Consider the following 27,580-nt stretch of genomic DNA (forward strand, 5'->3'; position numbering starts at 1 on the left):
GGGTGGGGAGGGGAAAGCAAGGACCTTGAATGGGGCTTTGAACAGCAGACATGCATCAGCTCATGTGCTAGTTCTTTGCTGGAGCCTCCAAGTGCCTGCCTAGTCATTCTCCTACATCTCCTTGCAGTCATTGTTAGCACTGTCTGAGGATGCTCTGTGACTGTTTGTAGATGCCTTGGGGCCAAGCTGGGTGGGAGGGGTGGCAGGGGAGGTGGTTTGCCAGGGACTAAAGAAGGATTACAGCAGTTAATTCTAGAAAGAGAGGTTGGTTTAAGTTCACACTGAGGTACATTTCATTGGATCTTGGTTCTCTGAGATTCATTTCTGCTAATATTAATGAAAATCAGGCTGGCTTCAAGTACAGGCTGAAATGTGAGCATTTAAGTATTACTCCTGCACCTTTGGTTATAGGGCTGAACTTTGGAGTCCTTCTTGTGATTGGATTTCTCATCTCTTGAACATGAAGAGTTAGAAGAGCCCCAAATCGGGGCGCCAGGGTGGCTCAGTTGGTTAAGCCTCTGACTCTTGATCTCGGCTCAGGTCATGATCTCACAATTCATGAGTTGGAGCCCATGTCAGGCTCTGTGCTAACAGCACAGAGCCTGCTTGGGATTCTCTCTCTCCCTCTCTCTCTCAAAATACATAAATAAACATAAAAAAAAGAGCCCCAAATCAAATAAATAGGATTGTTCGTATTTCATATTAATTTAATTCACCAAAGTTATGAATGCCTAGCATGTGCTTAAAAGCTGTGGTTTATAAAGACAAAGAACACCCATTTCCTGCTCTAGAGGAACCAGATGGGGAGGGGAGAACTGAATGAACAAGTAGTTACAATGCAGCATGGGAAGGGGATTCATAGAGGCTGTACAAGGGCTGAGGAACTCGGGAGGAGGGAGCCTCCAACTTTTTTTTTTTTAAATGTTTATTTATTTTTGAGAGAGAGAGACAGAGCATGAGTAGGGGAAGGGCAGAGAGAGAAGGGAGACATAGAACCCAAAGCAGGCTGCAGGCTCTGATGTGGGGCTCGAACCCACAAACCATGAAATCATGACCTGAGCCAAAGTCGGAGGCTTAACTGACGGAGTCACCCAGGCTCCCCTCCTCCAACTTTAGAGGGGTTGTAGAGGGAAACTTTCGAGTCGGGAGGAACAGCGTGTATGTTTCTTCAAAGAAAGGCACAGAGGCAAAGAACCAGGAGTTGGAGGGTGTCCTGGAGGCTAGGGGAAGGTGTGGGGGTGGGAGACGGAGCCTGTGTGATTAACGGGGACGAGGTCTAAGGACCCTGAGTACCACTCTAGTGGAGTCTAAAGGAAAGAATGCATTTGGGTGCCAGGAGCCCTGCTAGACACTTGGCCTGGTAAAATAGAAAATTAAGATAAGCACAAGGGGCACCTGGCTGGCTCAGTTGGTCATGCATACAACTCTTGATCTTGGAGTTGTGGGTTCGAGTCCCACGTTAGGTGTAGAGATTACTTACAAATAAAATCTTAAACAAAAAGAAAGAAAAAGAACAGCACAAAGCCAGTGTATTCATTTGCTTAGGCTGCCATTACAACGTAGCACGGGCTGGGTGGCACTGACAACAGAAATGTATATTCTTGCAGTTCTGGAGACTAGAAGTCTCAGATCTAGGTATCAGCAGGGTTGATTTCTTCTGAGGCCTGTGTCCTCGGCTTATAGATGGCCACCTTCTCTGTGAGTCTTCACGTGGTCTTCGAAATACCTGTCTGTGCCCTCATTTCCCCTCTTGACAAGGACATAGTCATATTGAATTAGGGCCACCCTTGTGACCTCATTTTATTTAACTCAATCACCTCTTTAAAGGCCCCATCTCTAAACGTGGTCACATTCTGAGATGAGAACTGGGGTTAGTACTTCAACGTGTGAATTATGGGGGGGATACAATTCAGCCCATAATAGGAAGTTTTATTTTTGTAGATCCTCCCAAGTTTATGAAGTATGACTGGCAGCTTTTTGAGACACGTACGAGGCTGGCTTTAGCTGTATTTAGCTTTCTCTCACCTATAATCTTAGAAATAGAAGGACTAACTGAACAGGTGGAATGGAGATGAATTTTACACATTTGCAGGCATCATGACACTTCACTCCCAGAATACATCTCCTGAGAACAAGGACATTCTCCTACAAAATCACCGCATGACACCCAAGAAATTCACCGTCAGTTCAATAATATCATCTAATGTAAAGTCCACATTAGAATATGTCCTTTATCACTGTAGAGTCACTCCCCCCTCCCGTCCCCGCCACCAAGTTGTGGATCCCAACATGGTTCGTGCATCTTCTTAGTCTCTTATAATCTAGAACAGTCTCCTTGCTTTTGTTTTCCTTTCCACAGTGTTGCCAGTGTTGAGGAGCTCATAAAAGTCCTACGCGTCTTGTTCCTTGTGATTAAATTCAAGATGAACATTTTGGCACGGTACCTCACAAGCAATATTGTGTTCTTCCATGCACCGCTGTAGAAGGCACATGACATCGGTCTGTGCCATTATTGGGAGGTGCTAAGTTAGATCTTTGGTTAAGGTGATACGTGCCAGATCCCTCCAGTGTAGAGATGACTTTTCTCTTCACCATTTAATAAGCAATCTGTGAGCTGATCTTTGAGGCAAGTAAATATGCTATGCTGTCTTCCAGCAACTTTTCAACCCAGTGATTTTTAGCATTTATGGATGATCATTGCCCAAGTCAGTCACTACATTGGGGGTAGCAAAATGGTGGTTGTAAAAATGAATTTGTCATTTTTCATATATAAGCCAGGATTCATAATTAGAGAGAACTCCCTCCCCCTTCCTCTCTTTCTTCTTCTCTTTCTACATTTTCCCCCTTTGGTTATGTTGGCTCTGTTATGATGGTTATGTTGTCTATCTGAGTTCAGCTCGGTTGTTTAATTTTATATATTTTTTAATGTATTTAATTAATTATATATTACATATTTTTATATATTATAAAATATATATTATATAATTATATATATAATTTAATCTATTTAATTTTAGGGTTTGATTTTCATCCTTTTTTGATTTAATTAATTTTTTTGAATATGTAAGATGTCTACATGACTCAAAAGTCATGGCTGTACAAAAGAGACACTGAGAGAGGCCTCACCCCCAAGCCCTTCCTCTCCATTCCCACCCACCCCCTTATATGTGGCCATTTACATTAATTGGTTTGTTCTCTGTTTATTTCCATAAAAATAAGCAAATATATCTTCTTATTCGCCTTCTTTCTTTCACCTTGCTTTGTTTTTTTCCTTCCACATAGTATAACCAGGTTGTCATTCTAAAGTCATTCATAGCATCTTCCACATTCTTCTGTATGACCACATACCATGCTACTCCAACTGAGTGGATAGAAACCAATTAGCTTCTGTGAATGGGAATTTAAATTTCTACCCCCCCCCGCCCCCCCCAGCATAAGGCTGTTACAAATAATGGTGAAATGAATTACCTTGTGAATGTTTTATTTTGTAGTAATGGAGGTGTATTTTCAGAGTGAGCATTTAGCTCACTAAGCTAGGTCAACAGGTAAATGTAATTACCTAGGAATTACTAGGTCAACAGGTAGATGTAAATCACACAGAGCTTTGTCAGATAACGACACCCGCCCCTCCTGCTGATGTGTTCTCCCAAGAGCAGTGTGTGAGTGTGCCTGGTGTGGGATGGATTGTTAGAGTCCTTTTTAGTTAGAGGAATGATCAATGGCTCTCAAACCTTAGTTGACATCACAATCAGTCCTGGAGTTTTTGCATTGGTACCACACTCCCAAGCACTGATTTATTCAGTGGTCAGTGGACATTATGAGGCATGGGAAATGATTTTATAGAAGTACTAGTTTAACATTTTAGTTTGTTAACCAACACAGTAATCCCTTCCTTCAGCTTACCATTCTAGGAAGAAGTAAATGAAAGCATACTGTTAATGCATGAATCTTAACCATGTTCATGATTCCTGAATTCCCTACAAATACTGGTGACCGTATGTCCTTAATTTTTCAAAAGTGGCCTGATTTCAGTTAGTTTTCATTTAGTCCGTAAGCATTTATTGAGCTCTTACTGGATGGCAGTCATTGCCTTTGTACTAAGGAAAGGATACAGGACAGGCCAGATCCCTGTCCTCAGGTATTCATTCTGCTTTGGGGAGATGCAGGTAAACAGGAGTCCTTTGAACCCCTCAGTTGGTCAAACACAGGATGTAAGTAGGTTCCTGCCCTGAAGGAACTCTTTCCAACGGGGGAGACACAAGTAAACAGAATATGAGAACGTAGGAGTGGCGCCTAACCCAGCTAGAGGGGTAAGAGATGCTATCTTGGAATGAGTGGTGGACATCTGGGCTGGATTTTTCCAGGCCAGAGAAGGGGATGGCATTCTAAGCTAAGAGAATGATGTGTGTACGGGGCCTTGGAGGCAAGAGAGGCACGTTGCTTTTACAGAAGTGCAAGTGGCTCAGAGTGGCTGGAGGGTGGATTTCAAGCCAGAGCGTGACAAGGACTTGGTTAAGCAATCAAGGGCCACATCAGTTGCTCCAGTGCCTGGTGGTGGTAGGTGCTCAGTAATTCCCTGGATGGCTGATTGCACAAAGGACGACTTGCTGATTTGGGGAATAAAGCAGTTTTGCATTAGTGTTTTGCTAACCGCACCCATAATAAAAGGACTTGGTATTCCCAGTGTATATGATATTTCATCTTGTGGATGAATTTTTTTTTCAATGCACATGGCAATCAGGTTCTATTGGGAAGGGTGGCCTGGATGATGTATTGATTGCCCCATTCTGGATTGATGGGCAGAAAGAAAAATCTCTGCAAATTGTTGTCATGACGTTTCTGTCTCTTTATCTGCTTATTATAATCCAGCTTCAGGGATAGAAGGCATTTTAAAAATGCATAGTCCCGGGGCGCCTGGGTGGCGCAGTCGGTTAAGCGTCCGACTTCAGCCAGGTCACGATCTCGCGGCCCGTGAGTTCGAGCCCCGCGTCAGGCTCTGGGCTGATGGCTCGGAGCCTGGAGCCTGTTTCCGATTCTGTGTCTCCCTCTCTCTCTGCCCCTCCCCCGTTCATGCTCTGTCTCTCTCTGTCCCAAAAATAAATAAAAACGTTGAAAAAAAAATTAAAAAAAAAAAATGCATAGTCCCTTTGGCCTTGAGAGCCCTAGAATGTTTCCCATCAGCTAAAGGAAAACAAACAGATGAGACTAACAGCCTGGGCCTCGAGTTCAGTGATGTTAGCTCTAGAATCACTTCCTCAGGAACATGTATTTGTGTGTGAGTCTGTGGCTCTGTGGTTTCATTGATATTCCATTGACGGGAAGACACAGGGATTGCGACAGTTAAAGTGAAGGATGGGAGTTCCTGTGGGCGCTGGGACTGGATTGCAGCTGCCAGGGTGGGGGTAGAGGGGCAGTGGGAGAGGTAGGAGGAGGGGGGAGGGGGGTGGGAAGGGTGTGTTGTGCATCACCTTAGATTGGAATTTCTTTGAGGCTTTGCTACCTCTTGCCCCTTTCAATGTAGGTTAGATTCAACCTTGTTTTATTTTAAGTTACTCAGTAATTTGAGAGCATTAGAGAATTATTTTCTGAAATAGACTGGCGGTCTCAATAAACCGATATAATCTGATTCCCATGACCTACATCAGCTAATGGTTTGTGAGACATCTATTTTCATTGAAATTTGTATTTGTTGTTTTTACTCCTATTATTGCTATCTCGCTGTGTTTTAAATTCAAAAGTAGACTTTGGTTAATAGAAAAAAAATCAACATTGCTTTTAGATCTATTTTGTGACTATTGTGAGAAAGGTAAGTATGAGAATTTTTTTCCACAAGGGATATGAAAACTGAAACTCAGGAAGTTAATTGGTAGATTAAACAGGCTTAATTTAATAGGGTAGTACATGGCTACTTGGGAAATATTTTTGTCTTAGTGAACTAGGATAGCACTTTTCCCTAAATAAGACATTGATTACTGTAACTGAACTACTAGCTTAGGACAAATATTGTGTACTGTAAGGATTGATCAATTGATATTTTTATGCTTTAAGTAGTTTTATAGGTAATATGTATATACATGTATACTTAAAACAAAAATTAAATATCCATGTTGTGAGCAACAGTGAGGACTTTACTACAGAATGATTTTATCCCAACCAAAAAGTATCCTTTTGCATTAGTTAAAAATTATTGTGCTGATCATTATTGATGAATTCAGATGTTTAAGTGACTGTCAATAGTTTAAAAATGTGACAATATTTTACTTCCCCTAAAATTGAATATATTTGATTTTATTATTGTAATAATTATTACAATAATTTGCTTTTAATTATTGTAATAATTACAATAACTGTAATAAAACTAGTTTAAGAATTAGGAATTGCGTCTTTGAGTTTCAAAAAAAATGAATCGGATTTTTATGTGGCCTATACATAAATATTCTTATAGATCATGACACATATATATCCTTACAAGTACATACTATATTTAGAATATGCATTCACATTCTGAAAAGGTTACATAATTAAGAAAATGTTTTGGAACTAAATTTCCTATTTGATCTTTAAGCTTTAACATTTAACAAGAAAATATTTTTTTATAGAAGTCATTTACATGTAAAGTTTTTTGATAACATGAATCACCGCCTTCTAACAAACTTAGAAATTGTATTTTTACAGTGTCTTTTTGCTTCAAGGGTACTTGGTAAGAGCAGGGTAAGCATGATTGCTTGATTTTCTTTTCCCCCTTGAAGCTTAAATACTTTGTGTGTGGTCTTGGATGTAAAAATTTGGATAATCCATAACCTCACATTTTAGTTTGGGGCTGCTTGAATATCCTTTTTTTTTTTTTTTTTTTTAAAGTTTATTTATTTATTTATTTTGAAAGAGAGAGAAAAAGAGTACAAGCAGGGGAGGGGCAGAGAGAGAGGGGGACAGAATCCCAAGCAGGTTCCGCACTGTCAGTGCAAAGCCCCATTCGGGGCTCAAACCCACGAACCGTTTGATCATGACCTGAGCCTAAATCAAGAGTCAGATGCTTAACCAACTGAGCCGCCCAGCTCCCTGGGGAAGTTGAATAGTTTTCTTATCGAGGTAATAAGAGAGTGAGGGGCAGGTGTGCTCTTTTATCTGGGTGTTATTTCATAAACGAGTGCCCACTGTATACCGTCTACTGGGCTTGGCAAGCTTTAGTAATCTATAAAGATGTGTCTGTTTGAAGAGGAGGGGGGAACTCAAAACTGAATAAGCAAGAGAGAGATGGTGAATCTGAGCATTTCCTTGCACGGAGTTGGTAATCAAGCCAGGGTTTAGAGAGAAAGGAATTTACAAGGCAAAAAATGGCTTGGAGCCTGGTGACAGTTGTTATTGGACAATGTGGTGACCTAATAAACCATTCTAGCCCGGCACCATAGAACCTCATACAAGTATTTTACTGTGCCTTTTCAGAGAGAAGAATTTGAATACTGCTAAGTTTTAATCTTTGTGAAGTTAGACATTTGTGGTTCAGTCTCTTCTCCCCTGTTTTTTCTAGAAGACCCACTAATGAAAATACCCATCTCTTCATTTTCTAATAATTGACTTGGTGAAATATAACTTCATATAAATAAAATTATGCAGTAATGCTGGTTTCCCAGTGGTTGTCTAAATTTCACATAGAAGTCATGACTTGAGCAGTTAAAAAATTTCAAAATTCACAATGTATTGGCCATTTCTGTAACCCTCAGACCCTGTGCCACATTTCAAGAAGCAGCCCTCCTCAGAAGTCTGACCTCTATCCAGTAGGCTGAACCAGAAACCTGGGGATCTTTCCCTCCCCCACTCTGTGTTACCAAATGGTCTTATCATAGTCACTAACTCGGAAACGTATGCATGAGCCCTGGTGCTGCTGTGGTCAGCCGCTCATCCTGGGGAACTCAAAGGGGCCAGACAGATCAAAAGCGTAGCTCCTGGCTGGGTTGGCCAACACTGTTGCCAAGCAAATTTGGATAAACTTGTTGCGAGAGAAGCCAATAACTCACGAGATGAGGGTTTGGAAAAGACAAAGGGAGAAATGTATTTCAGGTGCTATCAGCCTGGGGAGGCAGCAGGCTCAAGCCATAACAATTGACCTCTATGCCGGCAAGATGTCCATTGGGACTTTATAGGAGAAGTTCAGGAAGATATGTGCAAGAGAGCAGGCAGGGAGCTATGATCACAGGTGGGGGTTGGTATGTATTCAGCACGTGATCACAGGCAGGGAAGGAGGCATGTGGGGTGTGGTCTTCTAGACATTACCTTGCTATCTGGGCTTTTCTGGCCTGGCGATTAGAATGTTACCGTCGTTGTGAGACAGCTTAGTCGGTGCCTCAAGAAAATGCGTTAAGAAATGAACACAGTGGATTTCAGCTAGAGCATGAGTTCAGCTGTCTTGTCTACACTCCCTCTCCTCTCTGTCTAATTCTAAGCAGCCTCAAGTCCTCTTCAATTGCTCTTCCCCCTTCCCTCCATCCCCCCCTGACTGCCTTCCAGCCATGACCACCCCCTTCACTTGAACCCCTCCCAATTCATTCCCCAAACTGCTGCCCAAGGAGCTGTACCAACTAATGCACGACGGAATATTACTCAGCCATTAAAAGGAATGAAACTCTGAGAACGTGCCACAACATGGGTGAACCTTGAAAACATGCCTAGTGACATAGGCCAGACACAAATGGACAGCGATATGATTCCACTTATATGAAGCACCTCGAATAGGCAAATTCATTGAGAAACAAAAGCAGCACAGAGGTTACCAGGGGCTGTGGGGAAGGGGAAGTGGGGAGTTACTGTTCTAGAGTACAGAGTGTCAGGGAGGAAGAAATTCCTATTAGACCTATAAGAAAGACCATTAGTGGGGAGGTAGAGGAGATGTTTGCAACACAAAGGTTGCTCTGATAAGGAGATAAGTTTCTTAGGTAAAGAGGACTCTGTTAACAGCTCTCTTCTTGGTACAAGAAGAGCATTTCCTGAATCTGTTGGGTTTGGATTGTTTGGTTTTGTTTTTAAGTGTACTTATTTATTTTGAGAGAGAGAGAGAGAAAGTGAGCAGGGGAGGGGCAGAGAGAGAGATGGAGAGAGAGAATCCTAAGCAGACTTCACTCTGTCAGTGTGGAGCCCGACGTGGGACTCGATCCCGTGAACCAGTGGGATCATGACCTGAGCTGAAACCAAGAGTCAGACGACTCTTGAGTCAACTGACCGAGCCACTCAGGCGCCCCTGGATTGCTTTTAACTCGTAATAATCTTCATGTCAAAGGGGCCCATCTTGGGGTGGCCTACCCTTGGCCCCTACAAGAGTTTCTGTTTGGGATGATGGGAAAGTTCTGGAAACAGTGATGATGGTTACCCACCATTATGACTGCACTGAATGCCACTGAGTTATATACTTTAAAATGGTTAAAAAGAAAAAAAGGCAATGCAGTTATGATTGTGATATTCCTCCGCAGTGAAGTCTTCACCAGCCCTGTCACTCACGGGATAAAATGCAAACTCTGAGTAACAGGAAGGGGAGGAGCCATGTTTCCATTCCTTGGAATGGAATCGAATTCCATAGAATAAGATGTGCGGCTCCTGCCTGCCACTGGGCCTTTCTCGCCACCCCTTGCTGAAGATTTGGAAGGAGGAGGGGAAGGGCCCCCGCTGTGGTTTGCTTTCTTTCCTTCCCCATTCCCTTCCTCTTCCCCTCCCTCTCTCGCTGACTTATTTGCCCTCTTTGGGGGCATGTTTTGGTCTCTGTTCCTACTGCCACCTAGTGACCTGGCCCTTCCCAGCCTGCAGGGACAGCTGCTGTGTTCCGGGACCAGAATGCAAAGAAACAGGAAGTGCCATTTTGGCTTTGGGGCCCAGGCCGCTTCCTCCAGTCTTGCTTGAGTGTAGCCAAGGCTGTATTTTCAGTCCCACCTGTTTCTTTATCTGCCTTTCTGTTGGGCTAGGAGCATGGAGGGAAGGGCTGTGCTTAAGTGACCGATTGGTCAACATACTGCTCAGACCACACTGCCTCCCCGTCTTTCGGGCTCTGTTTAGGCCTCCTCTTGTCATCCTCATCCGATAGTCGTCACGCCAGGAGGGGCCACCAGGGTGTCAGGCGCCGTTCCAAGTGTTTTACATGCGTTAATCTGAACAACCTCTGAGGTAGGCGCTGTCATTATCACCTTTTACAGACATAATTTGGGTACCGCTGGAGGCCACAGGTTCTGATCACTGCTCCTAACTGCTGGTACTGCCTCGTCTAGGACTCGGTGCTGTCGCGTATGCTGTGTCCTCATCCTTGAAGTTAAAATGCCACCTTTTCCTGAAAAAGCTTCCCGGGCGTCCCCAGACAGACACAGCTGCTGCTGCTTCCCTTGCCATCCGTTCCCCTACCGTAAGCCCAGACCACACTGCGCTGCGGTTATTCGCATGGTCATCGTTGCAGGACGGGACCCATCTTTTTCTCTTTGGGTCCCCCAAACCCAGAAGAGTGCCTTGTACTGCCTTGTACTCGGTGCGTGCCTTCAGAGTACTGTTTGTTACTCTATGGCTGTCTCTGGGGAATAGGAAGCTGATTCAACACCTTCTTCCCCAAAGCACGGTCCTAGGTCATCTGAAAGTACACTCAGAATATTACCGCTCCCCCTAAACCTACACCTACAGATCAGCTTTTAAATTTGGAAACAGAGTCAAAGATGGAGCAGGGATGGGGCAGGGGGGATGGACTGAGGCACAAAGGGACCGTCTGGGGTGACGGAAAGAGCTTGATTGGCATAGTGGTCACGCAGCTATGTACAGTTGTCAAAACTCCTTGAACTGCACGCTTAAAATACGTGCATTTTATTGTCAAATATTACTTCAGTGTTGACGTGGAAATAAATCTAAGAAAGCAAAGGAGAAATCTTTTGGATTTCTTGTTTGGTTGGGAAGGATGGGTTAATGATCGGTGGCATTTGGTTGCACTACCATTCAATATCCAGTTTGGGGGAGGGGTGTACTTTTTTCTTCCTACCTTGCTTAAGTGGAAAATCAAGTCTCATTGAATTGCTGCAGCTGAATGTCAGGAAAAGCAGAAGTGTAGCACGCAGGCTGACAGCTGACTCCCCCCGTGCCACCCCATGCTGCTTCCTGGGTTTCGTTTAGTGCCGATGCCTTTAGGAATCCTTAGCAACTTCGGTTTGAGACTTAACTTATGCCATGAATCATCGAAATTGACGGCAGGGTAGAGAGACTGCAGCCATAAACGCACTCTGCTCAAAGAGAATAATCTTATGAATGGCTTCTGAATAGATTTATTTAAAGAGATAGCCATAAAACCCATCAGGTTTTTCATGTGCTGTTCCTTCCAAATGTTTAATATAGAATGCTTTCTGGGTAATCTGAAGAAATTTAAGAAATATATATTTTTTAAATATGTAAAAGTAGATGAGTCCCAATAGTTAGATTTTTTTTTTTTTTTTTTGGTTGAGCCAAGACTTTCCTGTCCTGCACCCTTTCTAGCCTTAGGGCACCTCAGATGAGTGGAGCTATCATCATCATACATGTTCCGTGGCACCTGGAAGGAATTCTTTGTGTGTCTGGGAAATTTACCCAATGTTCCTTCTTGATAAAGGTGAACGACCATAAGATGCTACAGCGTAAAGCTGAGATTCACCCAGCCAGATCTAAATTTGTCCAGGGGCGCCTGGGTGGCTCAGTCGGTTGAATATCCGACTTCGGCTCAGGTCCTGATCTCACCGTTCGTGGGTTCAGACCCCGCATCGGGCTCTGGGCTGCTGACAGCTCGGAGCCTGGAGCCTGCTTAGGATTCTGTGTCTCCCTCTCTCTCTGCCCCTCCCCCGCTCACACTCTGTCTCTCTCTCAAAAGTAAATAAACATAAAACATTTTTATAAAAAATAAAAATAAAAAATCAATTTGTCCAGCTGTTTCTTGGCCTGCCGTGCCTGTGGAGACGAACAGAGGATTGTGTCCACAGTTAGACCATCAAGTGGCATTACCATCGTGTCTCTGGAGTTCCATCCAGTTAGGGGTCATCTTTAATCTGGAGCGGTCACGATGAATTCTAGAGTTCTTGCCCATTTTGTTGAAGTACTAGATCTGTATTTCTAAGTGTGAAGGAAGTCTGGAACCCTACCTTTATGCTCTCATGAGTGGTCTTAGTACTTGTTGGGACGGGTGACTGATGGAAATTGTCTGTATTCTTTGCTCACCTCTCTTCCTTCCTGTTTTTGCGAACAGTCATTTGAAAAGGCATTGCTTCTATAAAGCTGATGTTTTCTTATTGTCTCCCCTGAATAACTATGAAAATATTTTGCCTTCTGTAGCTTGACAGGAACGAGGTGAGACAACGAATGTTAGAGCAGGAAGCTGACGCGAGGATGGGTGTCTGTGGAGTAATATACTGAGTTTAGGGGATGAAGGGCAAGGCTGAGGAGAAATGATGAAGATCTGGGGTCAGCAAACCATGGCCTGTTGGCCAAATCCAGCTTCAGCCTGTTTTTATAAAGGCACTGTTCCTTGTCTGTTGTCTATGACTGCTTCCACAACCTTGACTGCAGAGTTCAGGATTTGTGAATGAGCCTGTATGACCCACAAAGCCTAAAAGCCTAAGATACCTATCTACCTCTTTTTTTTTAATGTTTTTTCATTTTTTGAGAGACAGAGACAGAGCGTGAGCAGCGGAGGGGCAGAGAGAGAGGGAGACACAGAATCCGAAGCAGGCTCCAGGCTCCGAGCTGTCAGTGCAGAGCCTAAGGCAGGGCTTGAACCCACGAACTGTGAGATCATGACCTGAGCCGAAGTAAACGCTTAACCAACTGAGCCACCCAGGCGCCCCACCTATCTACCTCTTTATAGAAGAAGGTTGTGGGTCCCGGATATAGATAAAATGTATTGGGAACACTTCGAAAAACAAATTGCCTGAAGGCTTCAGTTTGTGCTGGCATTGGTGGTTGGGCAAGAGAAAAAGCATGCAATGCACATGTGTGACTCACATTTTGGAGATGGAAATATGTACATAGGAAGTCTGTCTGGGGCCTTCAGGGGTCCCCTGTCCCCCGCATGAGAAGAGCAGGGGCCGTGGGGACCCACAGCAGAGAGGGGCCTTGGCTCTCCAAGGAGCTTGCCTACTTAGAGCCTCACGGTCCTTAACGCACAACTCTAAGCGCTCAGACCCTCCTCCCCAGTGATGACCTAATGGGCTGTCTCTAAACTGCCTTGAGGGGCCACCTCAAATCCCTGCTTCTCTTGAGGCTTGGAGGCTCAGAGCCCACACTGCTGTCTGGGGTGATGCCCACATGAATCAGATGTGATGCTTAATCCTAAAAGAAAATGTTGGTGTCTTTCCCTCTGACTCTTCTGTTCTCCAGTGTCGTTGGAGTAGAAAGAAGAGAGGGCCAGCTGGTAGCCTCCTTCAGTTCCAGCAGCCTCTCTGGCTCTAACAATATCTAACACTATCGCTATCTATCTATCTATCTATCTATCTATCTATCTATGTCTCTATCTATCTATCACCATCTATCTAACACTATCACTAACAGGTGGTGATAGTTCTTTGTTTCGTAGTTCTGTCTAAGCCCTGTGCATGATCCGTTGAACACTACGATCACTTGATAAGCAGCTCCTTTCAGTGCTCTGTCTGCCCTCCCCCCCTCCCCTGTGGATCTCTCTCCGTAGCTCTTCCCTCAGGTGCACATCCAGGCTCCTTGAGGGCAAAGGTTCTAGTTTGCCATAGTGTCCCAGTGCCTTGGGTAATGCTTGGTACACGCTGGGTTCCCAATAAATACTTGCTGAAATGTTTTGCCTTAGTAGATGACCAGCCATTGAGAAGGCTTCAGATTTTTGTTTGTTTTTCATTTCTTTGGCTTTACTTGTATGCCTGACTTGTCAGTTCCTTCAGCTGTACTCAGAATTCTAGGAGTTGGGGTAATTGATCATTTTCCCTTTGTTCTGCCTGCCTGTCTGTCTGATGGCATCTTTTATTATCCCTTCTCTCCAGGGAGCCTGGGGAATCCCATGACAGGTCTTTATATCTCTTCTCTGTGTTTATGAGTGTCTGCAACTTTTCCTTGACCGTTACTTGGTGATCAGAACAAGCAAAGGTGAGGCAGTGTGTCTGATTTATGCCAGCGTTAGCCTCTGTGTGAGGGGGACAGCTGTGCAGAATTCTTTTCAAGGGAAAGCTGGGGCCCACCTTCACCCGATAGCAAGTTGGGGTAATAGCGGTATCTTACTTATCTAAGAAGGTTATTGATGAGACATAAGATGGTTATTCTTTGGATTGTTGCTACAAATTGAAGTTGTGGTCGTTTCTGTTAGCGTGTTAGCTCTAGTTAGACTCATTCGTTAAAGCAGAGGCACAAAAGAAGAAATTTCTAACGTAAGTTGCCTCCCATTTATTGAGATGGCCGCTCTCTCACTTAGATGTGCATTCTTACGAGATCATTAACATGATATGTACAAATTATCTGTCAGGTATTATAAGCACAGAATAAACAGCCTGATAACTCTGTCAGGCCATCGGAAACCCAGCAGTGTGAGTGTGTTCAGATGGTAGAACTAGGTTTGCTAGAAGGTACTTTGGGTGATCATCTAGTCTAGCGCCCTCTTAGGTGAAAACACTGCAGCTCGTGGAGAGCTGACTTGCTTAAGGCAACCCATCTGATTAGGGTAGAATTAGAGCTAAAATCTTCACCTCCTGACCCCTAAGAGCAATCAATGAGTGTTTGATAGCTATGGGAAGAAACAAAAACCAATGGTTATTATCACTCATGGCCATTCTGAAATTTGGCTTTAATTCCTAAGATGTTTTGATTCCAATACACTTTGATTTTAAATACGCGTTGCCAGATGATGGATGGGTCAGATTCGTTCACCTTTCTTCTAACTTCTGCGTAAATGAGATGTGCCAGGGTGAACAACATCTCTGCAGACTGTGGTTCCATCTCAGCTGCTTGGTTGTGTGCATTTTCAGAGGACAGAACTGGCATCTGTCCCGTGGCCTGGTCCATTTGGACTGCAGCAGTCCCAGGGGCTGACCGCGGCATTCTGGCTAACCTGGTGCCCTCCGCCTGCCTAGCCATGGTACCTCTGGCCCACCCTGCCTGCCTCTGCCACCCAGACCAGTCTGGCTCCAGACCATTCCCTGCTGCATCTTTCTGGTCACCCAAGACTCATAAGTGACAGTGTTCACTTTCTAGATTCCTCACGTCGTTAAATACAGCAGACCAAGGATGGTCAGAGGAGGAAGCAATGCAGATATTCGAGTTTGGGTTGATGGAGTTCTCATCTAAAATTTGTCAGAGTCCAAAAATCACTGCCTTCTCCATTAAATCAGAGATAGTTCCACCAGTGGGAGTCTGCATGTACTGGGCAACTGTGTCCTGAAAGGATTGCTCTCGGCTGTCAGAGGACGAAAAGTCAGTGACACATCTGTCACCTCCAGGCTATTCCCATTCTTGCCCCTGATGAGAGTGTTTGTGAAGAGCCAATGTAACTAAGTGGTCTTGCCAGCTGAAATGCCAAATTAAATGGAACTGTATTTATTTTATTTAATCCCGTTTCCAATCCTTACACTTTCTCAAAGAATGAAGTGAATTATCTGCATCAGAAAGACATGCTCTTTCAAAAGAGTAAGCGAGGCAGGACAGTGTCTAGTTTAATCTTTGACTTTGACTTTTGTTCAGCATAACCATTGAATTTAAGGTCCTCATGGAGTTCATCAGATGGGACAGCTCAAGGTCAGCCAGATGTAATCACTGTCAGTTCATGCCACAGTTCTGAGGGAGGCTTCCCAATTAATGTCACGGCCACAAACCTGAACATTTTTTTTAATGTTTATTTATCTTTTTGAGAGAGAGAGAGAGAGACAGAATGCGAGTGGGGGAGGGGCAGAGACAGAGGGAGACATAGAATCCGAAGCAGGCTCCAGGGTCTGAGCCATCGGCACAGAGCCCGACGCAGAGCTGGAACTCACAAAGTCCAAGATCATGACCTAAGCCGAAGTCAGACGCTTAACTGACTGAACCCCCCAGGAGTCCCATGTCACAGCCGCAAATCTAAATCAGAATGAATGAAGAGTCTTAAGAGTGCAAGCAGAATAAAACTATCTGCATTACTTACTTCATCGGCTTATTTATCCTTGTATACCTGAACTTGTAACAGCAACTGGGACTATAAAAATTCAGTATTGGAGATCTTTGCTGTTTTACCACCCACTAAATTCATGGTAGCGCTTTATCATGCCCACACCTTTTATAAAGGTGCTTAAAATTATACAGTTGTTTTTAAAAATGAGGAAATTTTATTTTGTGAAAATGGATGGATCAATGTTGTAAAGCATCAGCTATCCACTGCCCCCAAATGACAGCAACATACACAACCCTTTAGTTTTGGGCATCCCCACCCCCACCCCAAATTGCACCTCCCTCTATTTACACAAATCTCAATTCATTTTTAAAAGTATTTTAAACCAGGGCATGAGCTAGTATTGCATTCAATGACTATTCAAGGCCTTTGATCTGTATATTGTACTGCTGACATCATTTATGAAACTAAGTACTGTTTTATGAAAATATGTTTGAAAATAAGTTCTATCTTATAAGTCATAATTTTCTTGAGAATGCTAACCTTTAGCTGCTATTCGTCTTTTTGTGATCTGATTTTTGATCTTTACTTTAGACTCTTTCAAAATAAATGGTAGTGACGTTAAAAATTGTTCTAGTTGGGGCGCCTGGGTGGCTCTGTCGGTTGAGCGTCCAACTTTGGCTCAGGTCATGATCTCACGGCTTGTGGGTTCGAGCCCTGCATCAGGCTCTGTGCTGACAGCTCAGAGCCTGGAGCCTGCTTAGGATTCTGTGTCTCCCTCTCTCTGTGTCCTTCCCCCACTCCTGCTTTCTCTCTCTCTCTCTCTCTCTCTCTCTCTCTCTCTCTCTCTCTCAAAAATAAAATAAAAACATTTAAAAAAATTTAAAAAAAGGAAAAGTTAAAAAAAAATTCTTCCAGGATATTTCCATATACACCTGTTTGTACGCATTCCACTAAAGTGCACTTTCCTTTTAAGTGTAATGAGTGTCTTATTTGAGTGTGTATCTTGCTCCTTTAAGGAAATAAACATCAAACTCCAGTTTCTAAAGCTTCCGCCAGTGTGTGCTTTGTGTGTGATGCATTTGGCCAGGAACTCTGAATTTATTTTCCAGCTTACGTGGGCCTCGTTTCCATTCCCTTTCTTCCGTAGTCGACTCACACCTTTCCAGTTTCTGAAGAAAGGGAAATGGGATGATTCACCATTAGCTTCAGTCCATAGCCTCATAAATTTTCTTCTCTTTACCTAACTAATCATCATTATTACCAATTATGCTGCAGAAAATACACTGGAATGCAGATAGGCTGGCCTACCATAGAGCAAATCCATGTATAAATTAGAGATGCGGCCTTCAAAATGGCTTGAGTGGCTGGACATGTAAATTGGAGCTGTTTCCCCATTCTCTTCTTGTGCTCAGCCTATATTGTAGGGCCTAGCCTTCCTTGGATAGTGTTGGAAATCCAGTGGTATAATCTAATTTTAAGGGAGCTCAACACCAATTAGGTGAACATTACTTGGCACATAAATTCATGAATAAAATTGCATGTTGGTTTTGTTGAAAAATGATGGTGTGGCAGGTCTTGGGGCACTACCAAGGCGAACACTGGCATGCCTCCTCCCTGTTCAAAATGGCAGCTCCCTGAGAGTCAGGAAGCGCTCTCTGGGCAGATGGCGCACAGCACTGGAAGGCGTCTGGGGTCAGGGGGCAGAGAGAGAGCACCAGCACCCTTCACTACAGCACTGTACTCGAGCTCTTTCAACTCACTTGATCTTCAGCTACACCTCCGTCTTAACTCATTAGCCAGTGAAGAAGCAGGCTTCCAGAGGTTAAATGACCTGCTCTCGTGTCACAGCTGATAGTGATAGGGCAAGGATTTGACCCAGGATTCCTTGAGGCCAAAGCCCCTGTTCTTCCTCCTCGGCTAAGCTGCTTCCCACGTTTTTATATGGAAGTAAGGTAAATAATTTGGCAAGAAGGACGGTTAATAAATTGGTGGTCACTGTTTTCATTTTGGTGTCAGGAAAACCTTTTTGTTCCAGCTCCGTGTATATTGAAGGTAGTTGTCCTAAAGGCCATGGTTAAACAAAGCTGTCTCCAAATTCACAAAATTGCAGGAGTCTGTGCTTTTCCTCATACCCCTCCCCGATGTTGTCATTTCTGTCACCATAGCTCAAAGCCGTTGGTCCTTTGCATGCGCACACATTCACATCTCCCTATGGTCTGTAATACTGTGACCTTAGCTCTGTCCACGGGCTTTAACGGTAAGAAGAGATAAGAGCATTTGCCAAGGTTCACCAGCAAACCTTGTGTCTTGTTTTTGTTCTTTAAGAAAAAAAATAAATTCACAGGACACCTGGGTGGCCCTGTCTGTTAATCATCTGGCTCTTGGTTTCGGCTAAGGTCATGATCTCACGGTTCGTAAGTTCGAGCCCCTCATCCCATTCTGCACTGACAGCGTGGAGCCTGCTTGGGGTTCTCTCCCTCCCTCTCTGCCCCTCCCCTGCTCACGTGTGCACGCAAAGAAAAAACAAATTCAGTACCTTGTGTATGAGATCAGCAGATTCTACCCTAACTGCTAACATAGTGGGGATTTGCATCCCTCACCCCCCACTGCAGCAGCCTGTGGACGTGCCCCTTTGTGACGCCACACACTACCTTCACCTGCACCTGTGGCTGGTGCTCCCTGTGTTGGACGGCGCAGCACAGACCGCCCAGCTTGGAGTCCTCCTGCCTCCTGTGCTCTCTGTTCTCAAAGCAAAGTGTCTCTTGATTCCTCTCCCTCCAAGCTACTAGCTTGCCCCCTCACTTCACACCGTCTCATAAGGGACTCCAGTACTCACACACTAGCACCCTGCAGGCTCCAGTATGCCCCTGATACTGCCCTGAAAACGCTCTCAAAAGTACTAATGCCTTTGCGGTCGCCAACGCCTAAGGTTCCCTCTCCATAACCTTGTGCTGCTCAGACGTCTTTTTTGCCGGCAATACGTGCTGGGATGTGTTGATGGGTTTCCTTCTACTTCTGTCCCAATTCTTCCTTTTGATCAGACTTAGCTATGTGTTCCCCAAGGGTATCTCTCTGTTCTGTTCTGTTCTGTTCTGTTGTCTCTGGATGACAGTTCTCTGTGGCCATCAGCTGGGTCTCTGAGGTCTAAGCCTGACCCTTGTCTGCAACATCAGCCCCACATTTTCAGCCTTTAAAAAAAGATATGATTATGACTATGATTATGATTTTTTATTTTAGAGCACGCGAAAGGAGGAGAAGGGCAGAGAGAATCTTAAGCAGGCTCCACATTCCACACGGAGCCCACCACAGGGCTCGATCCCACAATCCTGGGATCAGGACCTGAGCCAGAATCAAGAGTTGGCTGCTCAACTGACTGAGCCACCCACCCAGGCACGCCTCAGCTTTACTTATTTATTTATTTTTGACTCTTTCATATCTTCCTGAATAATTTATTTCGTATATCTTCCCCGCACTCAAGTGGAATAGGGCCCAAACAGAACTCATGGTCATTCTCTCGGGATCCCTGTTTCTCTTAAGGATGCCACCCTCCTCTCAGACTTCACTTGTGACTTCTCCCACCACAGCCCTGCATTGCCATACGCGGCCAGCTCCCCACCGGCTTCTCTAGAACCACTCGGCACTTCTCATCTCTTCATCCTAATTGCCACTGTTTCCTTCAACTACTCATTACCTCTTGTCTAATGTTATAATAGCTTCCCAGCAGGTCTTTCCAATCTATCCTGAATATGACTACCTAATGAATCGCTCTCAGACTCATAACCCTCTGGTGTTTTCCCACTGCCTGCTACAAAGTCCCACATCCTTGGTCTGGTGCTCCAGGCTGTCCAAAGTCTGTGGTTTGCGCGTGGCTGTGCTCACGCTCCCCTCTCCTCTCCCTGCAGGACTGTGCTCCCCAGCTGGGCCCGTGGGAGGGTGCTTGCAGGTTCTGTGTGCATTTTGTTTCTTTCAAAGGCATCTATATCTGAGACCTAAACATAACAGCTAAAACTATAAAACTCTTAGAGTGGGCTTTTTAAAAAAAATTTAGAGAGCGCCAGTGGAGGAGGGGCAGAGAGAAAGGGAGATAGAATCCCAAGCAGGCTCCACACTGCCAGTGCAGACCCTGACATGGGGCTCAAACCCACCAACTGGGAGATCAGGACCTGAGTCGAAGTTGGACATTTAACAGACCCAGGCACCCCAGGGTGGGGATTTTTTTTTAAGTAGTTAATTAATTAAAAAATATTTTTTAACATTTACTTATTATTGAGAGACAGAGAGAGACAGAACATTAGCATGGGAGGGGCAGAGAGAGGGAGAGACACAGAATCCGAAGCGGGCTCCAGGCTCTGAGCTGTCAGCACAGAGCCTGACGTGGAGCTCGAACTCACAGACCGCAAGATCATGACCTGAGCCGAAGTCAGACACTCAAACCGACTGAGCCACCCAGGTGCCCCTAATTAATTTTTTAATTTACATCCAAGGTAGTTAGCATATGGTGCAACAATGATTTCAGGAGCAGATTCCTTAATGCCTCTTACCCATTTAGCCCTTCCCCCCCCCCCCCACAACCCCTCCAGCAAGCCTCTGTTTGTTCTTTATATTTGAGTCTCTTGTTTTGTCCTGCTCCCTGTTTTTATATTATTTTTGCTTCCCTTCCTTTGTGTTCATCTGTTTTGTATTTTAAATTCCTCATATGAGTGAAGTCATATGATATTTGTCTTTCTCTGACTAATTTCGCTTAGCATAATACCCTCTGGTTCCATCCACATAGTTGCAAATGGCAAGATTTCGTTCTTTTTGATTGCCGACTAATCAGAGTGGGCATTTTTAAGTTACTGTAGTATTAGGAAAAAAGTCCTCTAGCCAGTTGCCGCAGGTTGAGAAATAACTCTGTAATTGCACACACTTTGCTCACACTGAAAATAAACTGTCCCCTGATTTTCCATGCCTAAATAGCCTCCCTATAACCCAGATTTTTCATTGAATCGTTCCTGATTCCTCCAGCTCCCCTAGGGCGTGCATCACTTTGTATTTATATTACAACTGTTTACATACATAAATGGTCATCTCTAGGCTGGGAGTCTCCTACGGGCAGTGATAAGGTCTTAGTTACAAGGGACAAAGACAAATACCATAATGCTTCACATGTGTTAGATGTTCAATAATTTGAATGAATGAGTGGGAGAGGAAATCTATTCATGTTTTTATTCATACGTAACCTTAAATTGCTTAAGAGTAGGATTTGGATCTGATTTATCCTTATATCCTACAGTAGCTACTAGCATTGTGCTTTGTGCATGATAGATGCTCTATAGATATTTATTTCTTTACTTTTTACTTTTTTCAGCTTTATTGAGGTATGATTGACAAAACTGTTAAGGTGTGCATGGTGGTGATTTGCTACACATACACATTGTGAAAAGACCCCCATCTAACTGATTAACCTGTCAATCACCTAATATATATCTTTTTTCCGGTGGCAACACTTAAGGCCTACCCTTAGCAAATTTCCATTATTCAGTAAACATTTCTTGAATCAGTGGATAAAGACGCAGTTGATTATGATACGAACTTCCTGAATGCCGTTACTCTATCTGACTTTCAATAATTGCATTTAGGCACTCTCACTACAGCTAAAATGGTTGACGATACGTCGCTCTTTTTGACTGTCACTGTGAATTTTTGCCAGTGATTATTTTTAACTTTCAGCTTTTTCTGCATTTTTAGTTTTGATTTTTAACCAATCGTGCTGTTGGCAAGGAGTACCCTCTTAATTTCACAAAGGAAGTTAGGAAAAGGTTTGCTTTTTTTTTTTTTTTTTTTTTAATTTTTTTTTTTCAACGTTTATTTATTTTTGGGACAGAGAGAGACAGAGCATGAACGGGGGAGGGGCAGAGAGAGAGGGAGACACAGAATCGGAAACAGGCTCCAGGCTCCGAGCCGTCAGCCCAGAGCCCGACGCGGGGCTCGAACTCACGGACCGCGAGATCGTGACCTGGCTGAAGTCGGACGCCCAACCGACTGCGCCACCCAGGCGCCCCAAGGTTTGCTTTTTAAGAAGCACGTGCGGGAGCTTTTCCGTGTCATTAGCTCGTGGCTCTGGGGGCAGGTGGGGTTCTTGGACTAGCAGTTATTTCTGCAAATAGTGGTTGGGTCGTTCTTTCCGGAGTCACCGTGACTCCATCCAGAGACGCGTAATTTGGATGCTTTCAACAGGAAACAGGGTTGGGCAGCCTTCGTTGAAACACTGGCACACTAGCGGGTTCTTCAGACCCCGGTTAAGTTGCTCTGCCTCCTTTTGAGACCAGGAGGCTAACACTGTTTTTGCTGTTACTGTTTTATGGTGGGGGGCTGCCTACCATCTTCTCTGACAGCCTTTCACTACTTAATACTTGGTTACGACTGGCGAGTTAATAGTATTTGCTTGGGGTCCCGTTGCCGGATGCAAGCCTAAACGGTAGGTAATGAAATTAGAATTGACTGAAAGATACAAGTGGTCTTTATGTGCGTTCGTGATGCCGCTGCCTGAAGGTGTGATGCTACTGCTGGTTTTTGTTGCCGTGGGTTTGGGGTTTTGTTCTGTTTTTGTCTCCTTTAAAAGCAGATGACAAGAATTACTTTGTTTCAGTGATTTGGTGGGAAAAAAATAACAGATGCCTGTGTGTGCTGCTTCGGAGGCATCGTTTTAATTTCCTATGAGAGAGGAATAGTTCTAGCCTGTATAAAATGAGCGAGCTAGTCACATGGAGTCCCTAGGTTTGGGAAGTTGCCGAATCTAGCAATGAATACTTACAGTAGGGTAAGTAGTGTCAGGAAAAGAAGACCAGAGGGTCTAAGGAAAGACTTTGACTTTTAGGAAATGCTAGAAACTTGCCGAAAACAGGAGAATGTCTCCAGTGTATTTTAGAAGAACAACCCAGGGTCCACCGAAATACACAGAACGGGATCAAGACTCCCCCTTTATCAGACATATGGGGCAGCATCCACGGCCATGAAGGTGTTCCCTTTAGAAATGAGCCAAGGATTTACCGTAAGAAGCCACCCAGACAGCTCATTTACCTTCCATGGGACGTTACAAGCGGGAATCCCGTAGCCTCACGAGTGGGAAATTTTTACACTTTTGACCCAGCGTCAAAACCTCTGAACGGTGGTGCACCAGTCCATCAGATGTGCTGACCATCTCGGCTTGTTTGAAGTCATTAACTTTTGTGCATTTTGTTTGTTTGTTTCCTCCAGAAATGAACACGCCTGAGCATGCCCTGTGCCTGTGAGCTACCCGATCTCCTCACGACTTTGGCAAGACGACAAGGAAGGCGTGGGGGTTCTGGACTCTGAGAACACGCTCCTTCCCCTTGGCCTTGGCCTTCCCGCGCCCAGCCCACCATGGAGACGCTCTCCCAAGATTCCTTGCTGGAATGTCAGATCTGTTTCAATTACTACAGCCCCCGGCGAAGGCCCAAGTTGCTGGATTGCAAACACACCTGCTGCTCGGTGTGCCTCCAGCAGATGAGGACGAGCCAGAAGGACGTGAGGTGCCCCTGGTGCCGGGGCGTCACCAAGCTGCCCCCGGGCTTCTCCGTGTCGCAGCTGCCCGACGACCCCGAGGTCCTCGCGGTCATCGCCATCCCGCACGCGTCCGAGCACACCCCGGTCTTCATCAAACTTCCCAGCAATGGGTGCTACATGCTGCCCCTGCCCATCGCCAAGGAGCGAGCGCTGCTGCCCGGAGACATGGGCTGCCGCCTGCTGCCCGGGAGCCAGCAGAAGTCCGTCACCGTGGTGACCATCCCGGCAGAACAGCAGCCCCTGCAAGGCGGGGCTCCCCAGGAGGCGGCGGAGGAGGAGCCGGACCGGCGGGGCGTGGTGAAAAGCTCCACCTGGTCCGGGGTGTGCACTGTGATCCTGGTGGCCTGCGTCCTCGTCTTCCTTCTGGGCATCGTGCTGCACAACATGTCTTGCATTTCTAAGCGCTTCACTGTGATATCCTGTGGCTGAACGGGGCTGCAAGGGAAGGAAGTCTCTCGTGGGTGCCAACTGGGGGTTGAGCAGGTGTTGGTGATGGGATCGCAGTGAGGAGATGGGGGGACGACGCTGATCGTTTGGTGCCGAGCGCTGGCCTCTGGGCCTGCCGCTTGATGACCCGCAGACAGACACGAAGGGTAGATGCGAGGTCTCAACGACACGCCAGGCAAATCATTGTGAGCATTGGCGGCAACAGCTTCGAAGACGATTGCATGCATCCTCATAATCATTTATTAAATGGACTGTAGTTTATGATTTTTCAAAATCATGTTACGAGATAGACAGACGTATTCTACTTAGACGTTAAACCGTGCAAGTGCATACAATGTGATCTTCTCTAAATGTGGTAGATTCAAACCAAGATGCTATGTATACAGTAGAATTAAACCTGAGAATCCATGTAAAAATTCAGCGGCAACATGCAGCGCCGGTTTCTTTCCCCTTTTTAACGGAAACCCAGCCTTCCTTCAGTTGCTAAGGCTATTTATACTTTTTGAACGGCACCCACATTAAAATAAGTGAAGTGGACAGTCGTTTTTCGAAGAAAATGTCTGAACAAGTGTTTCCAGCGTGTTGTGTTTTGTTACGTACCTTCAGTTTTCTTCCCTTGTAATTAGAGCTCGCTATGTGTTTATTAAACGGAAAGCCCAACAGGGGAGCAATAAACTGAGTAATCATGAGAAATGCCTAATCCCACAGGAACCCTGTATGCCAATTTTTCTCAAGCCATCTCACGAAATAAGGATTTTAAATGTAAATATTGCGTATTTGTGTGTGTGCGTGTGTGTGTCATTTGATTTACCTCAGGTTTTGAATCTTTTCAGAAGAATCCCGGGAGTAAGACTTTGTGGGCCTGAGTCCAGGGTCTGAAACGGTGGCCCCCTCTTGAGCACCGGGACCCACACAGTGAAGTGTCACTCGCATGTCACTTCCAACATTTGCTCCTCTTCTATGCATTCAAGTCCTGTATCCTGTGAGGCACGAATGGAGAGTAACAGAAGAGGTTCTGTCTCTTCTCCCGATTTGGAGGTATCGTAATAGATACGAGTGTTGTCCATCGATGCCAAACCTAGACTGGCATTTTAACAGACAGCCCATGATTACTTTTTGAAAGATACTATTCCATGAGAGCTGAACCATTTAGAATTCCGGTGTCCTCTTGTTGGTGTAAGTGAGAAAATCTCTTGTATTTCAACATACGTTGTTATTGAGAAAAGTGACAAGGTAAACTAACAACTCACATTCCCAATTTCAGTGGACCAGTTCCATCAGAAGTTCTCAAATATTTTTCAGTGTGTAGTAAGTCTATAGATGCTCATGAAGAAAGATCTACTGGCATCAAAGGGTAAATTCCTGTACCTGGATGTGTGTGCGTTCAGAAATAGCTATGAGTTTGACAATTCTCTTCTAATTTCTTTTATGGAATTCATAAAGCAAGTGTATTTGGAAGCTCAAAGTAGAAATTAGGTTAAAATGCCATTTTATTGTGTAAGCTATTGGGCATTATACAACAAATAATCTAGGATTTATTTGGTATTAATAATTTAGGTATCATATTAGCTAAATACTATCCTCTATTACGTAACATAATATACTGTTGGGTTAGTGTCAATTTCTCAAACTCTTCCAGGCTGCCATAATGCATGTCTGACCTAATTTCTATTCCTCTTGGAGGGAAAAAAAAAAAAAAGAAAGAAAGAAAAAACACACCAAAATGTCGCATTAAGAATGCTACATTTCAAATGGGCTTTTACCCTTGCAATTTTCAGCCAGGCCATATTTAAGTTAATTTTTTGAATGATAATCTACATCTGTTTACGTACAGTAGGAAATGACTGGCCCTGTAGTGTAGCGTGTCCTAGAGTTCTACGTGTTAAGTAGGTTATATATAGACACTAATGTGTGTGATGATACAGCGCCCTGTGTTTCTTAGTGCAAAGCTGTAGAATAAAAATGTCGACGTAACTTAAAAAACAATCCCATGCTAGAGCTGCAGTGAAGCAGTGCAAAATTAATCGGCTCTGTGATAGATTCTTGATTTTACAGTTTAAGGTAGCAAAAACACCTAAACCAGAATTTTTTGTGTGAGACTTACTGACATGAGAAATCCTGTTTAAATGGATTCTGCCTGCAGTTATTCATGCACTGCTCGTTAAGGTGTGCATTTGTGCACACACGTGCGTGTGTGTGTGTGTGTGTGTATGTGTGTGTGTCATATCTCAGCCTGCAGATAAAGTTTTCCTAGCCTTGATGTTTTCATGATGGTTGACATCCCACTGCTCTGGCCTCTTCCGACATTTACCCACGACACTAACAACTCATCTGCCCCCTGTGACAAAAGTCCAGTGACACAATCAACCAGAAGTCACAGTTGCACATCAATGAAAAAGTCACAACCGAAAGCACAGAGTGTTGGAGCTGAAAGCTGTTGGAGCTGAAAGCAGCCTCTGCTGGCTTCATTTTGTACATGAGTCCGTTGAGGCCCACAGAGGCACGTGGCAGCTTGGAATTCTGCAGCAAAGGGGAGTCGAGAACTTTGCACTGTAGTTCTCTCTTGCTCCTGCCTAGGCCAGTTGACATCTCTGTTGGGCTATGATCTTTTTGAGGGTGGACGAATACACTTTACTAACTCAGCTATTGCTTTAGGGTTTTTTTTTTTAATATATATATTCATTTTAGTTAGCATCTACCTCTCTGGAAAATGACAGGAGGGTTGATTGAAGGAAGAGTATAGACATTTAATAAAAACAACGCGATTTGAAGTTTTGAAATTGCAAACCGTTGGTTCCCCTCCCCCTTCTTATATAAAGGACAATGAGTGTTGTGTAAATAGTAAACCTTAAGAAGCATGAATTTTCATCTTTATTAATGATCTTGACATAAGCAAGAGAATGCTTAATATGTTAAATAGAGCCAAGTATGCTATCAAAACAGCATTGTCTTTGGAAAATTTTTGTGTAGTGACCTGGGGCATAAGTTGTGATGAAAAGGCAAATTAGTTCTCAGTTCCGGTCATAGTTTATGATTAGAAAGCTAAAAGGTATTTTCTTTAAGAATATAATTAAGTTTAATCTTGCGCATGACTTAAGAGTAGGTCCCTTGAAAGTTAAACCATATGCTGGTGCAGCCTTTGAGATCTAGTCTGTTCAATAGAACTTTCTCTGATGATGGAAATGGTTTATAACCTCTGCTGTCCAAGATAGTAGCCACTAGCCACATTGGCTAGTGGGCAGTTGGAATGGGGGGAGTACAACTGAGGAGCTGGCTTTTGTATTTTATTTAATTTTAAGTTATTTAAACATAGTCACTCACATATGGCTGGTGGCTACCATAGTGGACAGTGCAGTTCTGGAGGGGTGTGTGTGCACTGGGATCTAGCATCAGAGTGTTAATAGAGTAACAGAGTAAGGCCAAGAAGACAGTTTGTGGTTTAGTAACATGCAGTTGGTTGAAAAATTCCTTTCTGGGCTTAAAAAGTATATG

General features: G+C 44.2%; 1 protein-coding gene across 2 annotated transcripts in view; it reads left to right on the plus strand.

Moving 5' to 3' along the window:
- The window catches only part of RNF152 (ring finger protein 152), a 73,647-nt gene extending 47,860 nt beyond the window's left edge, over positions 1-25,787 (plus strand). For both annotated transcript variants that reach the window (XM_030336820.1, XM_030336822.1), the window contains one exon: positions 23,312-25,787. In XM_030336820.1, coding sequence (XP_030192680.1) covers positions 23,459-24,070 — 612 coding nt within the window. In that variant the 5' untranslated portion in view covers positions 23,312-23,458 and the 3' untranslated portion in view covers positions 24,071-25,787. The remainder of the gene's footprint in view (positions 1-23,311) is intronic.
- Positions 25,788-27,580: the final 1,793 nt, after the last annotated feature.

The sequence above is a fragment of the Lynx canadensis genome, chromosome D3 (genome assembly GCF_007474595.2).
Source record: "Lynx canadensis isolate LIC74 chromosome D3, mLynCan4.pri.v2, whole genome shotgun sequence".
NCBI classification, from domain to species: domain Eukaryota; kingdom Metazoa; phylum Chordata; class Mammalia; order Carnivora; family Felidae; genus Lynx; species Lynx canadensis.